Source organism: Enhydra lutris, unplaced genomic scaffold (assembly GCF_002288905.1).
Source record: "Enhydra lutris kenyoni isolate GAN:26980312 unplaced genomic scaffold, ASM228890v2 scaffoldscaffold5, whole genome shotgun sequence".
In the NCBI taxonomy this organism is placed as follows: Eukaryota; Metazoa; Chordata; class Mammalia; order Carnivora; family Mustelidae; genus Enhydra; species Enhydra lutris.
In genome coordinates, this window is record NW_019154089.1 from 36,934,076 (window position 1) to 36,953,130 (window position 19,055).

Consider the following 19,055-nt stretch of genomic DNA (forward strand, 5'->3'; position numbering starts at 1 on the left):
AAAAAAAAAAAAAAAAAAGAAGAATGGAAATGTTCACAAATTCACAGAAGAGATTAAAAGACAAAAAAACATACAATCCTCCTAGTAATCAGAGAAATGCAACAAATTAAGACATGATACACTAGTTTTTACCTAACAAATTGGCAAGCTTTAAAATACTGTAATACTGATCTACAAAAAGTTCCTTAAGTTGGTAAGTTTAGCATGGTCACTGGATAAAAATTCAATGGACTGGGTTTTGTCTACCCAATTGTGTTTCTACACTAACATTGAAGTTAGAAATTGAACCACATCGCTTACCATTGAAAAAACTGAAATAACTTAGGTATAAATCTATCAATATGTGGAGGATCTATATGCTGAAAACTACAAAACACTGATAAGAAAATAAACTCTAATAAAATAGAAAGATGGACAGGTTTAGGGATTAGAAGACTCAGTATTTCCAAGCATGTCAAGCTTTCATAAATTGGTCTATAGATTCAATGTATTCCCTATTAAAATTGTAACAGGATTCTGTAGATACTGAGAAGTTGATTTTAAAATTTATATGGAAATGGAAAGAACTAAAATAGCCAAAACAATTCAGGAAGAACAAGGCTGAAGGACTCACACTAACTGATTCTAAGACCTACTATCCAGACTATAGTAATCAAGACCAGTGTGGTACTGGCAAAAGAATGGCCAACATAAACCAATGGGTCAGCACAGACCACAGAAATAAGACACACACATATGATCAACTGTTTTTCAACAAAGGAACCAAAGCAATTCAATGGAAGAAAAGACTACCTTTCAATAAATGGTGATACAACTGGATGTACATATGCAAAACAAGAAAACAAAGAACTCAATCTGGGCCTCCCACTTTATATAACAATTAATACAAAATGAACCGCAGATCTAAATATAAGTCATAAAATCTTAAAACAACTAGGAAAAAAAACAGAGAATACTGATGATCTTCACCGAAGGAGAGAGACCTTACAGAGACCATCAAAAGCATAATCCCTAAAAGAAACAACTGATGAAGTAGTCTTTGTCATGACTAAGAATTTCTGCTCTGTGGAAGATTCCACTGAAAGAATGAAGTCAAGCCAGAGACCATAAGAAAACATTTATAAATCACTTATCTGACAAAAGACTTGTGGATCCAGAATATATAAAGAATTCTAAAAAAAAAAAAAAAAAAAAAAAAAAACCCCAAAATTCTCAAAATTCAATAGTTCAACAGGCCAAACATGGACCAGATTCTTCACCAGAGACGACACATGGCTAGCAAATAAACCCATGAAATGATACTCAATATCATTGAGGAAATACAAATCAGAACCACAATGAGGTACCACTTCATAAAACCATCAGAATGACTAAGAAAAACAAGAACCAAAAAAAATAGTACCAAATGCTCACAAATGGAGCAAATCAAAACTCTCACTCACTGCTGGAAGTAACAATGGAATGGGACAAACATTCAGATAAACAGTTTGACAACTTTAAAAAAATTAAACATATACTTAGCATATAGCCCAACAATTTGACTCCTAGGTATTCACCCAAGAGAAATGAAAGTTTGTGTTCACACAAAAGCCTTTATGTGAATGTTCACAATAGCTCTATTCCTAAGTGTCAAAATCTGGTAACAACACATAAGTCCTTCAACAAGTGAACAGACATGTAAACTGTGGTACTCCACGCAATGGAAAACTACTCAACGTGAAGAAGGAACAAACTACTGATACATGCAACAATATGGATTTTTTTTTTTTTTTTTTTTTTTTTTTGAGAGAGAGCATGCGAGTGGGAGGAGGTGCAGGGAGAGAGGCAGAATGCCAAGCAGACTCCACAATGAACAAAGAGCCTGATGCCAGGCTTCATCCCAGGACCTCAACATCAAGACCGGAGCTGAAACCAAGAACTGGATGCTCAACTGACTGAGCCACCCAGGTGTCAACATGGATGACTTTCAAAGGCATGACGTTTAATGAAAGAAGCCAGACTCACTTAAAATGCTGCATATACTGTGTATCAACTCTACTTAAATTTTTTAAAAATTTGTAATTTAAAAAAAACTTTTAAAATGCTACATACTGTGGTAAGCGACATTCTGGAAAGATGGAGTAAAGAGAAATGAAGAACATTATCAGATGGTTGCTAGAGGTGTGGGGTGGGTTTGAGTACAAGGCACACTACAGGAGAAAGGTTGTGGGCAATGGAACTATTCTATTGGCTGTGGTGGCAGTCACACATCTTGGTGCATTTTCAGAACTCATGTAAATGTCAAACAACAAGGTAAATTTTGCTGTATGTAAATTTAAAAGTAAAACTAAAATTAAAAAAAAAAAAAGAATATATATACGTATATATATATATAAAAATAAAATCCTAGGTACTACTGGCCCAGACAGACTACAGGGATATAGCATTCTCATTAACTGCTGGCTAGAGCAAAAAATACGACAGATTCAAATGGGCAACACAAGACATTAAGAGCATAAATTCAAAACAAGGCACCATAAGGTTCCAAAGATAAAGAGAATAACAAACACTCCTTAATCTTCAGCACTCAATTCTACATGTGAAATTCAAGATCCAAATTCTAACACTGTTGGCACATGGTGAATGCTCCGTGGTGTCTGACGCTGATGAATGTACAGGGGGAATGGGTGAACACGCAGCAATTCCATGTGTAGTACTCGCCCAAAGGAAATAATGAAGGCTTGTACACCGTGAGTTAATTATAAAGAAATTCTAAAACGGAGTCCCACGCACCCCTTAAAAATGGTCACGTATTTCTCCACTTGCTGGCACGGGAAGATGCCCATGAGACACTACTAAACTTAAAAAAGAATATTCCAGGGGCACCCGGGTGTCTCAGATGGTTTAGTGTCTGCCTTCGGCTCAGGTCATGTTCCCCAGGGCCTGGGATCGAGCCCCATGTCAGGCTTCTAGCTCGGCGGAAGTCTGTTTCTCCCTCTCCCTCTGACTCTTCCCCTGCTTGTGCTTGGTCTCTCTCTCCCTCAAATGAATAAATAAAATCTTAAAAAAAAAACAAAAAACAAATCAAATACTCTAAAATAACACCCAGCACAATCCCACTTTTGTTGAAAGAAAAACTATATACCCCTCACTCTCCTACTTCCTTATATTCTGTGCAGATGAATACCACACCTGAAAGATTAAAGAGCGTAACGTGAAGTGTCTATCTCATGGCAGCACGATTACTAGTGATTTTAGTTTCTTCTTTATACTTGTCAGCATGTTCCATTTTTTCCACAAATAGGATCTATTCTTTACGAATGAACTTTGTTTCAAGAGTCCCAACACTTGAGAGAGAACATCATCTTCTGGGGCTGAGATATCCAAGAGGAAAAACTGCCTCTTTCTCAGAAGCCCCATCTGAGAGAAGGTCCACTGCTCAAAGGCACAGAGGTCTGACCCACAGAAGCTGCTCCGAAGCCTGCTGTGGGGCTGTCTGCGGGAAGAAAGAATGACACCCACCTGTATAGATGTCCATGAAACTGTGCAGGGCCAGACAATGAGGATTCAGACACATCTTCACCTGCGCAGTCACCACCTGCAGCCGGCTGGCTGTCAGCAGCCAGCACTCCTGGGGCCCGGCCAGGGAGCTGGTACCAAAACATCACCAACAGAAAAAAAAAAAGAAGGGAAATCGACTTAATGCAGTTCCGAGGCTCAGTGATCAATGGCAAAATTCTCAAGACTAATGAAACAGGCAGATGAAGGTGCTGGGGCTTGTGTCCCAGGGTTTTCTAGGAGGGTGGTCCCATTCTGTTGGAATGAGGTCTGTGGAATCACCCCTAAAGTTAATGTAACTCTGAATTTATTACCCAATTTAACCAATCCCCTTGAACTTCCAAATCCAAGCATTATGCTGGCCAGTCCAGATGTAAATAGAATCCTAACTTGGTGGCAATACTTTCAGACATTTTTCAATAGAAATAATATACGATTACTAATTATTTTACTTTAGCAATTCAAAAGCAAAGGAAACCTAAGAGAAGCAGAGAATAACACCTTCAAAGGCTGTAACTTTATAGTCTGAAGAAAGGGGCAATACGGGCCGAGGAAGACAGGGCAGCTGGGGACAGGGCAAATCTGAAAGGGGTGCTTACTTTTGTCCCCCTTTGAATAATGGGCTGCTACAGAGTAGGCACTGCGTGGACGGAGACTCATAATAATTCGACCAAGAGGTTTGCTCGATGGTGACTGTCTCTTCACTCACGTTGGACAGAATGAGTCGAGAGCTGTTGAGCTCGTGAATCAGGGCGAAGACCTCGGCCAGCTCTGACTCGTTCTCAGGAATCTGCAGGACTTTGCGCAGCAGCTGTAGCGTGGACTGGCGCTGGATCTCCCTCTGGGCCAGGCTCAGCGGCTCTGTGGCACTCAGCACATCTGGGAGAGGTGAGCTGACCTCCTGGGAAGAGAGCGGACTGAAGGATCAGCCAGCACCCAGGGTACCACAAGCCTCAGGCTAAAACACGGGAGAGGCTGCAAGTGACAGAGGCATGGGCCCAGCCATGGTGGAGAGGGGAAACCTTGGCTTTGAACCAGCTCAATTAGTAACTCGCTGTGTGACTCAAGGCAGCTGCTTTCTCTCTCTGGTGTCAGGTTCTCTCTCAGTGAAATGAGAGGATGATACACTCTGCTTGGTAATAGTTGCAAGAGTCAGCTTCCATTCACCAGGGATGGGGTTTGGAGAATAACACACCCAGGTCTCAATTCTGGACATGCCATGAAACACCTATAGATGTGTGAACCAAAGCAATTTACTTATCTTCCTGAGCCCAGTTTCCTTACCTATGAAATGAAGGATGAAACACTAGCGATATTCTAGAATTGTTGAACAGAGTCAATAAAATATTCCAAGTAAAGCCCTTAGAACAATACTGGAGATGCAATGAAAGCTCTATGAACAGTAGTTTTGATATGTAAACAACCATCCGTACCGCTTCAAATATTTCTCTTTAACGCTTTTATCGTCTGTGTACAAGGGAACTATATTAGACACCAGTCAGAGGCTTTCAGAAACAAGGTTCTAAAACGCTCATTAAAAACAGGTCCTGGGATGCCTGGGTGGCTCAGTGGTTTAAATCCTCTGCCTTCGGCTCAGGTCATGATCCCAGGGTCCTGGGGTCAAGTCCCACATCGGGCTCCTTGCTCAGCTGGGAGCCTGCTTCTCTCTCTGCCTCTGCCTGCCACTCTGCCTGCTTGCATGCTCTCTCTCTGACAAATAAATAAAATCTTAAAAAAACAAAACAAAACAAAACAAAACAGTCCTTTTCAGTAGAGGTTCCTCCCTAATCCTTTGTACAAACGCAGCAGGAATCAATCTCTCCCCCTTGCCCCCTGAGTCCGTTCCTTACTGCAAAATTCACTAATTCCCAGTTGGTAAGATTATTCCCCCATCTTTTACAAGTGTAAGGTCCTTGCTTATTTACAGATTCTCAATACCAGCATAAGGGCACACAAAAATGCTAATTCATATTTTACATGTTGTTTTGCAGACATAACATGCTAAATAACAAGAAGGAACTTTTGAGTAACTCTGCACACATGCAGCAACTCCTGTCTAATTATTTGTAAGTTTGGCTACCTTTCTCCCACACTAGACTGTGAGCTCCTCAAGGAAGGGACCATGTCCTATTTATCTTTGTATCTCCAAAGACCTGACCTATAGAGGGTATTCAATGTATGCTTGCTGAAAGAATGAATGAATGGCTGCAGAGAGCTGACTGACACTAGGAGTTGCCTTAGGAGACAGTGTGTTCCCAGTCATGACTATGTTGAACCATGGACTGGAAGAGCTGGCAGGAATACTATATCCTTTTGTTCTGAGCAACAGATGAAAGATGGAAGGGAATGAAGACCATTCCTGTCCAGAAATTGTTATAGTCTTAATTATACCCACCAAGGACAAGCTGCACAGGAAACATATGGCCACCAGGGGGCCCCCAAAGAGCACTACACACAAAGATCCCTGGGTCTCTGACTAGTGTTTCAGTTTAGTATATTTCTCTAAAATTCAGGAAGTTGAAAGGTGACAGAATGTCAGAAAGTAAGTGTCCCGTGGGTAGGCAGCTATTAGCCAAAGAGAGAAGAATATAAATTTCAAAGAGCAGGATTTGAAATCAATTGGCTCCAGGTCCCTAGACCATTCCTGGAAAATTAGGTCAACTCATTATCCTAAATCTAGGGAGCAACATCCATTTCCATACTGCAAACCACATCAACAACTACAATCAAATAGGAGAAAGGAATGTTTGAGCCTCTACTGATACAGAACATAGACCTGCCCTAAAAGAGACTGTGGTGTCACTGGGAGCTAAGAGGGAATCAAGACAGAATGTCATCAACCCTAAGTGAAGAGCAGCACATTAAAGCACGGCCTCAATGTGACCCTACGGCCTAAAAAACAAACTGCCTGGTTTAGCTTTAAAGATCTTCCACAATATGGCCCCAATGTGCCTTTCGTGCCTTATTTTCTATACTCCTCCCTACATACCCTTCTCTTTCAGGTGACTGGAACACCCTCTCTAGCTCCTTCCTCACTTTTGCCACTGCTTATCCTTGAGTATGGAATGCCTTCCCCTTCCATCCAAATCCTGCCCACCTCGTCAGCTTAGATCTGGAGTGGCCAGGCTCCATGTTGGATCCTGACCTATTCTGGATGCCATCCTCTTTTCCCCACCAAAGCAGATCAAGAAGCTCTGTCTTTTTTTTTTTTTAAGATTTTATTTATTTGTCAGAGAGAGAGAGAGAGAGCGAGAGCGAGCGCGCGCACACGCAGGCAGAGTGGCAGGCAGAGAGAGAAGCAGGCTCCCCACCAAGCAAGGAGCCTGATACAGAACTCGATCCCAGGACCCTGGGATAATGACCTGAGCCGAAGGCAACGGCTTAACTGACTGAGCCACCCAGGCATCCCAAGAAGATCTGTCTTCTGACCCTCATCTCCTGCCTCAGGTGCTAGATCTTTCTGCTCACTTAAAGAAATTCAAAAGACCTCTAAAGATACCCATTTTTCCTGGTTCTGATAAATAAAAAACAAGCCCTAAGGAGCCAAGTGGAATGTGTTTTACTATCCAAACAGCTTGGTCCAACTTCAAAGAGATTTGCCAAGACTGCTAGAAGTAAAGCTTTGTATTGAGCCAAAAGCTCTGCAAGGAACCTAAGAAGCAGTGATCTCATCTATGAAGTCTAGGGCTGGCATTCTCTACTTACCAAGACAATATTTACAGGTCTTCCACCAGGTCTCAGATCTAAAAGAATATAACCCTTCCATCCCGCTCCTTCCAAATTCTCTTTAAAGCCTCTGTTCCCATTCATCTTGGCGAATGACCTCTTGGTCCACTGGGCTAGATGGTTCTCGGAGATTAAGGTACCTACCCAGCCTTCTCGACTTAACAATGAAGTCAAGGAAGCCCAGAGAAAAGGCAGCTAGATTCAGAACTTAACAACTGGTTACAGTTCTGGTGTTCTAACTACTATCATGTACTAAGAAATCATTTTATTTCTACTAAAACAGGTACACTAACAGAGCTCACACAAGGCGATGGTATGTGTTTAGGGAAGGAACTCACGAGAGCCTTGGTGGTTTTCTCAGTTCGGTCTTTGGCAAGGTTAAAACCACAGCTGGGACAAATCCGCGGTTTATGCCTGTTGGTGTAGACGTAGTTACAAGAGGGATTCTTGCACTTTCCCCTGCCTCTTGAAGTAGCCAGGCCCAAATCCTAAAAAAGTAAGACCAATATTCAGTTCTACAAAAGTTACACTCGGGCAGAGTCAAACACCAGGATGACCAGCTATCAGTCAATCAGAGATGAGAGTGACAACTGCAAAAGTACATGTAGAATAACTTCCAAGAGCCTTGAAATAAGATCCCCAGAGTCACATATTTGCTTACTGGGATAATACAAGCAGTGTTAAAAACAAAAGGTGGGTGGGGAGGGAAAACCTTGGTAGGATATGCCAACTGAAACAAAGCTGCTTTACCAGAGCACTTCTCAAATGTTCTGAGATACCACTACTGAATGTAACTGGTATTTTAAGAAGGAAAATACAGCTTTCTCAAGCATATGTGTGGAAAACACATCTGAGGTTAAAAGGTCCAAAGACTGCTGAATGCTAGAGCTGGACTAGATTTTCATCTCCAATTACTCTCCAAGAAATATCCGGGACTCAGCTGGCCTGTACCCTTAAAGATATCACCTGGGACAGGCGCCTGGGTGGCTCAGTGGGTTGGGGCCTCTGCCTTTGGCTCAGGTCATGATCTCAGGGTCCTGGGATCAAGCCCCACATCGGGCTCTCTGCTCAGCAGGGAGCCTGCTTCCTCCTCTCTCGCTCTCTCTCTCTCTCTCTCTCTCTGCCTACTTGTGATCTCTGTCAAATAAATAAATAAAATCTTAAAAAAAAAAAAAAGATATCACCTGGGAGAAACCCAGCTGATTCACTCAGCAGCTATTATTTGTATCAGTGATGGCCTCTTCAGAACCAATGATCTGTCCCTGACCCTACTACCACTCTGAATGACCACTCCCCACCTCCCTCAGACTTTTACTCACCCTCCGCCAGAAAACCAGAACCATCTCTCCATGTCAATCCACTGGCTACACTTACCAGCGTTACAGTGCAGCTGTACTTGTATGGAGGAAACATATCAGGCTTGACCTCTACAACTTTCACCTGAGATGTCCTACTGGCCGGGCCATTTGGTAGCTGTGGATCAGAACAAATGATTTGGTGTTTTTCCTAAAACCTCAAACTGCTGAGGTCCTGTGTCCTGAAACAGCTTGAGGAAATAGTTTCCCAAGGGAATGTACACAGCTATGCTCCATGTAAGCCCTCTAGGATGCTAGTCAGCATCAGCAGCCCACCAAAGGCTGAGTGTCACTTCCAAGTCCAGGGTTGCCATACTCTTCTGTGCAACTTCTAATACTGCATATTAGAAGTACTGTGAATCAGATGGACAACTAATACCAAGTGAGAAAAGCTCATGATTATTATACACGCAAATATGTGGTTAAATGTTGGCACAGAAGTCTGAGAGATTACTCATGAAAATGTCACAGGATGAGAGGAAAATCATGACTGCTTCCCCATTTATTACCACTTACGAAATTTTCCAATGTTTGGGGCACCTGGGTGGCTTAGTCGGTCAAGAATCTGCCTTCGGCTCAGGTCATGATCTCAGGGTCCTGAGATCAAGCGCCACATCAAGCTCCCTGCTGCTTTTCCCTCTCCCTCTGCTTTTCTCCCTACTTGTGCTCTCTTCCACATACTCTCTCAAATAAATAAAATCTTAAAAAAAATTTCCAATGTTCTATACGGAATGTAGATATTACTTACAAAACTGAAGAAGATGAAGATACCATTCTAAAGGTAATTATTCTATAATACTGAATTTAAGTTGATAGTTAGAATATAAAAGTTCATGTAATTTGACAGGCTTAAAACTAGCAAAAGGACTATGGCTTTTAACAAATAACCCAATGTTACCAGTCAAAAAGAAACTACTTACACGGATGACTGGGAGTTTACACAAGTAAAGGGAATCTCAGGGCTGGGAGTCTACAAAGCAATGGAAGCTGACTAAATAACCAGCCTTCTATACCCAGAAATCAATCAATCAATCAATCAATCACACACACACACACACACACACACACACACACACACACACACACACACAGTGCTGACACCACATCCGGGTGACAAACACATCAGCCTTCAAAGTAAAAGTCAGTTGATATTCTTTTGGGGGCAAATCTGGAGCAAGGGAAATTGCCCAGCAGAACACACGGTAAGGGATAAGCCAGCCTGATTTTCCTATTTCAATTTTGGTCTAACAGGGTTTTCAACTACAGAGGGATCGTGAAATTAATTAAATGAGTTGAAACCAGCATTTTGCAAAATGAAAAATAGCAAAGTGACTGCATATAATAAAGGCATAAATAGCTTCCCTCTACTTCTTAAGTATACAGGTACGGATAAGTTTACTGGGCTGTGATGTAAAAATGTGCATGACCCAAAAAAAGATGTCTAGTAAAAAAAATGCTGATTTAGGGAATTCTGATCATAACTATTCTAGTCACATATGGAAAAAGAACTAAAACAAGCAAAAAACAAAACAAAACAAAAAATACCTAAGAGTAAATGTGCTTGAATACACTGAATTTTTGGCATCTGGGAAGCCTCTAATAACACTATCATTAAGTTTAAAAGATTATACTGGCTACAAACCACAATGTGAAGTAAGAGCCATGTTTTTGGCTTAAAAAAAAATCATTAAAAAACACAAACACAGGAAAGGACTCAAAGGCTGAATGGGCGCAGACTGCCAATAGTAGTTAGCTCTGGGTGGCAGGATTACAAAGGACTTACTTTCTTTCTGCCTTACCTTTCTACAACAGTCATGCATTCATTTTTTCAAAAGAGGCTGAAGAAACAAGACAACTAAATGCAATTATCCAATCCTAGACTGAATCCTCTAATGGAGTGGAAAAATGCTATAAAGGACATAATTGGGTAAAACCGATGAAATGGGAATGCAAATGACAGACTGAAATATTGTATCAACGTGTCAGTAGCAGAATATCCTTCTTAGCAAATACACACTGAAGTATTAAGAATCAAAAGGACATGTAACTTCTCCTTAAATTACCTGTATTTTAGAAGCACACAGGAGCACAAATGACAAAGCAAAAGGGGCTATAACAGTAAGTGACTATGGATAAAAAGTACACGGGTGCTCTTTGTACTATCTGTACTCTTGCAATGCAATTTGTTCACTAAGTTTCAAAATTATTTTTTTAAGATTTATTTAAGAGATAGAAGAAGAGTACAAGTGGTGGGGAGGGCAGACAGAGAGACAAACAGGCTCCTCACTGAGCAGGGAGCCAGATAAAGGACTTGATCCTGAGACCCCAGGATCATTACCTGACCCAAAGGCAGATGCTTAACTAACCGAGCCACCCAGGCACCCCTCAAAGTTATTTCTAAATTAAAAGTTTAAAAGCATGCATTTATTTTATAACAAGAAAAGAAATTTCACTAAAAATAAATAACTCATCATGCTCAACTTCATTCCAGAGGTCTACCAGTATAAGAACAGGCTTTTTGCTTATGGCTTTGAGACACTAAATAGAAGTCCTGTTCTCAGAGCAGCAGGCCTCCTGGAAAGCTCCACCTCTGGAGAATGAGTCTTACCTTCACCTCGCTGGTGTTAGATGGCTGATGGATCGGCTGGCCCAGCTGCTTCAGTGTGCTTGGCTTCAGGCCACAAGTCCTCACAGAGGAGGTTTTATCTGAGACAATCAGGAGCCAAACTGTGACTTCAGTGCATTCAGAGTCTCCCTAAGTCTCTCATCTTCATTCTCAACAACACCCACTCCTGTCCCCTTCCCATCAGACAGCTCCCCACTCCCAGGTTTGTCCCAGCCCCTTACCACTCAGAGGAAAGGCCTGCCTGGCCCTAGGCAGTCCCATGTTGTTGCCTCGGCCCATGTTAGATGGGGCTGGGAGAATTGCTCTCATGGGTCTTGCTGCAGCCAGTAATGAGGGCTTGCCCCGAGCTTTGCCTTTAAGCTCCGGGACTCTGGCCCCAGGGGTGAGCAGGTCAACTCTGGAAACAAACAAACAAACAAACAAACAAGGCAGCAAATCTAAAAATTCCAGACCAAGGGGTGAAGAAAACCAAAATATAATCTCCAGATAGCATCTGAGTAGAGGGACAGTATAATAAACTGTCAGGCTTTAGAGAGATATTTCATGGGGTCATTATGAAGATAAAAAAGCACAAAAGAGTGCCTACAATGCAGAACATCGACAGCTACTGTAGTCATACTATTTGATCTGCTTCTAATTAGTATTTCAAGTCGCTCAGTCTCCCACATGAGGGCAGCTAAGAGACCCCGCAGAACAAAGTCAAATTTTCTTTGTAGCTCTGGCGCTGAGCATAGTCTACATCACAGAAGGCCTCAATACACATTTGCCAAGTAACTCACTTGCCCAAAACAAAAGGTCTAAACCGCATGGCTTCATTCTCTGAGGATACAGAACCATCCCAAAGTATACTGTTAAATATAAACAGGCAAGGGGTGCCTGGGTGGCTCAGTGGGTTAAGCCTCTGCCTTCGGCTCAGGTCATGGTCTCAGGGTCCTGCGATCGAACCCCGCATCAGGCTCTCTGCTTGGCAGAGAGCCTGCTTCCTCCTCTCTCTCTCTGCCTGCCTCTCTGCCTACTTGTGATCTCTGTCAAGTGAATAAATAAAATCTTTAAAAAATATATATATATATATAAACAGGCAAGATGCACAAGTATTTAAGTTATGCTACCATCTGTAAAAAAGGGAGGAAAAAAATACATATATATACACATACACATCTATACATATACACATTGTGTAAAATTATGTCTAGAAACACAGGAAGATGGGAATACTGTGTATGGAAAATGGAAATGGATGAGTGAAGAACAGACTAGAAGAGAGATTTGTTTCAGTTTATATCTCGAGTTTGAAACATGTGAATATATTTCCTATTCAACAATAAAACATCAAATTGAATACTATACACCACATTTTCTAAGCCTTGACACTGCCGACATTTTGGGCTGGCTACTCCTTGTTGGGGGCCTGTCCTGTGCACTGTAGAATGTTGAGTCGCGCATCTGGCCTCTGCCCACCAGAGGCCTGCAGCACCTCTGCCCCCCGTTTTCACAACCCCAAATGCCTCAATGTCCCCTGGGGCCAAAGTGCTCCCTGTTGAGAACCACCAATATAAACAAATAAGGGCAGGTTAAGACAACAACGTCTGGAAAGGGGCCACATGAAAAATCCAGTCAGGCCTTTAAGGAGGGAAGGGAGAGGAAAAATCACCCATATTTATGGGCTTCCTCCCATCAGCAAGGCACTGGGCTGTGTATGCTTTACACATAATCCTTTTCGGTCTGTGCAGGCCAGCCATTAAACTTTAGATTTTTTTTCAATACCCAACTCGAGATTTTTTCAGAAGCGAGAATGGGCATGAAGGGACAATGCCGAAAGTCAAACGGAGAATGAGACAGATCATAATCAGAACAGAATCCTCTGACCACCAGGACAGGAATCATTCTAAAAGATGGCTTAATAAGGGTTTTCTTTCCAAATCTAGTATCCAGGATTGGATACCCAGGATTGGATACTAGTTTGTAACACCACCCTCAGCCTGTACCAGCAGGACCCTAATAACTGCTTCAGAGAAAACGACAAGAGATGTACAGGAACACAACAGCAATGTACAGACAGCAGAGTGTAAGAGGAAAGGCAAAATCATTCCGTGGCTCTAGGCCTTGGTTTATCTCTAAAATAGGAATCATTAATTGGGCTCTCATCCCTCTCAGGAATGCTCTAAGGACACAGGATAAAACAAGGAGCACTTCCCAACCTGCTATTCTAAATACAATCCTACAATGTATGAGCACATTAATTTACCCTGTAGGCTTTTTAGGAGCAGGGAGAGGACTGGAGGTGCTGGTCCTCTCAGCTGGTGGTGTTATGTCTGGTCCAGGACTGTCATTCTCAATTGTCCCCAGAGAGACCTCAGGCTGCACACCACTCTTGACCACCGGCGTCTTCACGGCTGCTATACGATTCCGAGGAGCTTCCTTGACCAAAACATGGGCATCTGAGATGATCACTTCCTCCCACTCATTCTCCTCACCCACTTCTCTTGGAGGAACTACACTTAGGAGCTGGCTTACAGCTTCCGAGTTCTCCAGAGTCAGTTTGGAGGCGTTTTCCTTAGGGGAGTTTTGCTCAGTGTTGACAGGCTGCTGATTTCTTTTAACCACCGAGCCTTTGGAGGAGATACCAGGAGCCAATTCCACTTTGACTTTGGCTGGCTTTTCCTAGGAAAAAAAAAATAAGAATGCCTTTACGCATACAGCATTTTACAATAGACACCACATCCCAAGTACTCTCTCGTGATCCTCACGACAAAAATGGATGGGTAACACATAAGGAGATGGAGACCCAGAGAGACTAACAGGTTAACTTACGGGCCCAAGTACAAAATTGGCCTGAATCTAAGTCTTCTGACTTCTGGCTCCTTTCACTTATACAACACCTTACTTAGGATAAAGCTGTTCTCCTCCTGACAAGTCTCTTATTGATAGCTTCAAGTTTCAGCAAACAAATGTTGGCATTTCAGGCCTGACCTTTAAAGCCTGCTTCTCTACGTCTAGATAGAAGCTGACGTATTGCCATACTGGGCCTAGAAGTCCTAGATTGTTTGTTTTGGTGATCCCTTTACGAGATTCCGTTAATCCCAATGTGGTCAAATCTCACACGGAGAGACTCAAAGCTTCCAATTCTATTGGGGAAAACTCTTTTGTCCCAGATTCTGTCAGATAAATCTTAAGGCTGACCTACACACATGCCACAAACTTCTCCCTTGGTCAAATTAACTCATACATATTAATTACTTACTAGAAAATAATCAAACTCACTAAAAATATCAGCAGCTATTTCAGATCAACCTACTTTAAAAAAATTCCTTGGTGCCATAGCTTTTATCCCGTCAGTACTTCTGTGGAAACATACTATTATTTATACAGACACCTATATTTATATACATACAGGTACACAATTTTCTTTTTTTTATAAAACAGTGGTTGTCTTCAGAACAGGTCTCAGGTTTTTAAATTCCATGTGAATGGCGAAAGACCCTATCAACAAGAATAAAAGCTGGGTTCTATCTATGCTGTGCTTCACACACAATTACTTATGTCACCTACAACAAACTTCATTAGAACCCTCACTTTGTCACCATGAAATAAGAGCCAGGCTCTCAGTGTTCATCGACAGCAGTACATAGCCTTCTGCGTGGCCCAATTCATGGTGCAGGGAATCCTGCACATTGCGGAAGATTAGCATCTGTGGCTAATGTTATTCAATTTCAGTATTCACCCAGTCATTGACTATCAAAACCCCTCACATTTCCAAAGCCAGCAGGGCACCACACTGCCTCTGGAACCAATATGGATAACCTTTAAGAAATTGCCAGTAAAGCATTCCCAGATTCTCACACACAGTAATAATCCATAAGGACAAGTAAATACAGAGAAAAATTCCAAGTAAACCGCATAGAGCCTACTGACTCCTGGAGACTGAAAAGTCAGCAGAAAAACAGGAGACAAGTTTAACTAAATCCCAGCAATGAAATCTTTGAGCAAAGCACTGCCCACTAAGTGGGCTATTTCAGATAAAAATCCTCTGCAGGGAGACTGAATAATTTAAGGAATCAGAGCAAAAAGCTACCTAGCGAGTTCAGATTTCCTTAACTCAGCCTACCCTTTTTAGATGTCACTTTCTTTTAAGATGGAAGGTAAACACTACCAGTTGCCCGCTCAGAGACCTCAATTACCACAATCAGAGAGCCAAAGGAGTGAGGCCTTGGGCTAAAAAGCTTTATATATACCATCTTTTGTTCCATCCAATTCATTGGGAACAGTGCCAAACTTTCTTAGGCTAATTTTAGCCAGTATGAACTCTGGAACAATACAAGAAAAGGTGAGTCATTTCCTGACAGTCATGAACACATTCGGAGCTTTTAGAAACTATTTATACTTGCTGCTTCAAAAATCAGAACTCCAGAAATCTTAAGATTCTGCAGCTAAACAGCATAGCAATGACTGAGAAGTGTGATTTAGTGGAAAAGCACTGACATAATTAGCTACGTGAACTTAACAAGTCACTTCTCTTGAATCTATTTTTCCTCAGCTAGAGACTTGAACTATCTTGAAAACCAAAGTCACTTTTATCTCTAAAATTCCAAGTGCAATGATGCTCAAATGTTACCGTTTTTCTTCTTACGCTCACCAATTCTGATCCTATGAGACTAAGAAATCACAGCATCTACTCTTTACATTGTAATTCTTATAAAAACCTTTGGAGAAGAAAAATCTGACTTAGCAAGTCAAGATGGGGGACAAGTAACTAAGAAAAAAAACTGGTTTCCCATCATGACTTTCATCTCAGAAAAGGAACCATGGCTCAAAAGTTATTTCAATCAAAGGGGGAAAACAGACATAAATGGAAAAGAAAAGAAAGCCGAAGTAAAAACAGAACAGAAGGAGGCAAGGCCACAGGAACAGTTAGAACTCTTCCATGCAAAAGCACAAGAAATAAGGTCATTTGACAGACCTGCTGTGCATCTGTGAAGAAGGGCCAAGAAGGATCCGGACTACCCTATTCATTCAATCTCTCTACTGCAGCTTAGGAAGTACATTTTGGGGAGAATAATTAGGGTGGGAGGAAACCGAATGGCTGCACAGCAGCACAAAAGAGGTGGTGAGCAAAAGAAACTCAACACAATCTCCTGAAATACACTAGCACTGGATCCTTCCTGCCCCCTGAAGTGACAGCGTGAAGGGCAATGACAGAGACAATTACACTGCTGCCAACAGTGGCAGCAGTGACCCCTGATTGAGGATTTAATCTACACTAGGAATGTGCCATCCACTTTTCAGGGATAATCTCATTTGATCCTTCCACCAACCCTAATGAGGTAGGCACTACTGTTAACTTTCACTAACAAATGAAAGATAAACCAGTAAGAACAGACATAAAGTGGCTTGCCCAAGGTTTCACAGCTAAAATCCCCAGGAGGCAAATGTTTAAACTGAGGAAAGCTGAGCTGACCCCAGAAGTGTACTCCACCACCCCCCCAACCCCGAAGATGCTCCTCTCTCTTCTATCACTCAGGAAATCTCTAGGGGTTTAGGAACTCAGTGCCAGGAACCTGGTGTAGAGACCAAATACCTGTTTCCTTTCTTTTTCTCTTTCTTCTTCCATGTTTGTGTATGTCTGTGTAATCTCCACTCAATGTGCAGCTTGAACTCACAACCTGGAGATCAAGAATCTCATGTTCTCCTAACTGAGCCAGCCAAGCACCCCCAGAAGTGTGTTCTTAATTATTAACCTATTCTGTCTCCTGGGATTTGTGATGCTCTGAACTCCCAACACTCAGCCAGAGGGCAAAAGTCACCATCCCAGTATTTTTCAGATGCCCTACGGAAACTGCCCCCAGGGAACTCAATAGGTATGCCACTACATCAGTTTTCTCTACACAGCTAAGTTTGGATCATGCTGAATTAAACACCTAACAAAGTATTAGGTGTTTAAAACGTACCCAGCCTAAAGATTTTCACAAAAACAAAGCACTCTCTTTCCTTTCCTACCTACCCAAATTCTACTAATCCTTCAAGACCATGCTTCTATAACCCATCCTTGACTACTCTAATTCTTTTTGACCTTTATAGTCTTATATAAAAAATGTGGCAAGTATGTATGATTTATATCAGTGCAAAGCATAAAACAAGTACCAAAAAAACATGCTGAGCTGAACTTCACAGCAGCACAGCTCTAGTGCTCATTTATCTATCAGGCGTCATTTATTTAGAAAGAAACAGAGACACAGGTATACATTTGGAAAGTTAATTATGAAAGACCTGAATATCAGGTTAAAAACCTCTACACTTAATAGGAACTACAGGATACTGAAAGGACTTTGAGCTAGTAAGTGAGCAGATGTGAGTTATGCACCCGAGTAACTAAGCAGTCAGTGTGGAGGGTGGATCGTTAAAAATTTAACCGTAACAGGAAATGAATAAATCAACATGGTGTAGTCATTCATGGGAAGTTATAAAGCAATTAAAGATAATGGTCTTGAAGGGTATTTAATGGCATGATATATTAAGTTAAAAAAAAAGGGGGGGTGGGACGCCTGGGTGGCTCAGTGGGTTAAGCCGCTGCCTTCGGCTCAGGTCATGATCCCAGCGTCCTGGGATTGAGTCCCGCATCGGGCTCCTTGTTCTGTGGGGAGCCTGCTTCTCCCTCTGCCTCTGCCTGCCACTCTGTCTGCCTGTGTTCGTTCTCTCCCTCTCTCTCTCTCTGACAAATAAATAAATAAAATCTTTAAAAAAAAAAAAAAGGGGGGGGGGTGCCTGGGTGACTCAGTGTGTTAAAGCCTCTGCCTTCGACTCGGGTCATGGTCCCGGGGTCCTGGGATCGAACCCTGCATCGGGCTCTCTGCCCAGCAGGGAGCCTGCTTCCCCCTCTCTCTGCCTGCCTCTCAGCGTACTTGTGATCTCTGTCAAATAAATAAATAAAATCTTAAAAAAAAAGAGGGGGAGCTATAGAACTTGTATATCAGAAAAAAGACTGAAAGAAAATACACCAAGATGTTAACAATGATTTTTCTTTGGATGGCATAAGATTATGGATAACATTTTATTCTCTTTTTTAAAGAGTCACAATGAAACTTATTTGCATAGTCAGAAAATAAGAACAAGTACTTATTTTTTAAGTCCTCTGTTCTAAAGAGGACCAGGAAGCCTACTTTGTAGGGCTTCCAAAGCAGCAATAACCACTGGAGCTTACCTTTGGGACCCACTTCCCTCCTAGGAAGTTACCACAGGTGGGGCACTTAGGTGGTTTGTGCCTGGTGACATATGTAAAGGAGCAACCTGGGCTGGTGCATGTCCCATGGCCCCGGCGGGTGTATGTAGTGGTCTGTAAGGAAAAGAGGGGGTCAGAATCAACACCACAGTGTAACCCCTCTTGGAGCATGATGACCATTGTAACCACAACAATGCCAGGAAGACACCAGCTTGTAGAAAGATAGCCAATTCATGGTATCTTAAATGGTCAGAATTGGAAAGGTCCTAAGATTAATCCATTTTTTAGAAATGGAGAAAGTGGGTTCACATGACGAGGATAGCTGCCCAAGGTTACACAGATAGGTATCAGAAATATAAAGATAGCGATAATTACTACTAATTAAGCCAAGTACCACATAGTGCTAAAACACTTTACCAACATCTCATTTAATGCTCTCAGCAACTCTATGAAGTAGGTACTGTAACTACTGTGGTTCAATGTGGTTAAATGCTTTGCCTCAAATTGTACAGTGAATGAAGGGCACACCTAGACCTAGAACTCTGAAGTCTTTGACTCTTGGACCAAGATTGCTTCCATGGACCGGGCTGCACCCTAC

General features: G+C 42.0%; 1 protein-coding gene across 2 annotated transcripts in view; it reads right to left on the reverse strand.

The window, feature by feature from the left end:
• LOC111140847 (HMG-box containing 3) overlaps nucleotides 1-19,055 on the reverse strand; it is a 44,741-nt gene that overhangs the window by 11,237 nt on the left and 14,449 nt on the right. The window contains exons 6-14 of one of the 2 annotated variants that reach the window (XM_022493063.1): nucleotides 18,440-18,571; nucleotides 13,759-13,905; nucleotides 13,490-13,662; nucleotides 11,466-11,641; nucleotides 11,227-11,324; nucleotides 8,638-8,736; nucleotides 7,602-7,751; nucleotides 4,137-4,438; nucleotides 3,502-3,629 (exon numbers count right to left, since the gene is read on the reverse strand). In XM_022493063.1, the coding sequence (XP_022348771.1) occupies nucleotides 3,502-3,629; nucleotides 4,137-4,438; nucleotides 7,602-7,751; nucleotides 8,638-8,736; nucleotides 11,227-11,324; nucleotides 11,466-11,641; nucleotides 13,490-13,662; nucleotides 13,759-13,905; nucleotides 18,440-18,571 (1,405 nt within the window). Of the gene's footprint in view, nucleotides 1-3,501; nucleotides 3,630-4,136; nucleotides 4,439-7,601; nucleotides 7,752-8,637; nucleotides 8,737-11,226; nucleotides 11,325-11,465; nucleotides 11,642-13,489; nucleotides 13,906-18,439; nucleotides 18,572-19,055 lie in introns of both variants that reach the window. The other variant, XM_022493062.1, reaches the window with a different exon arrangement.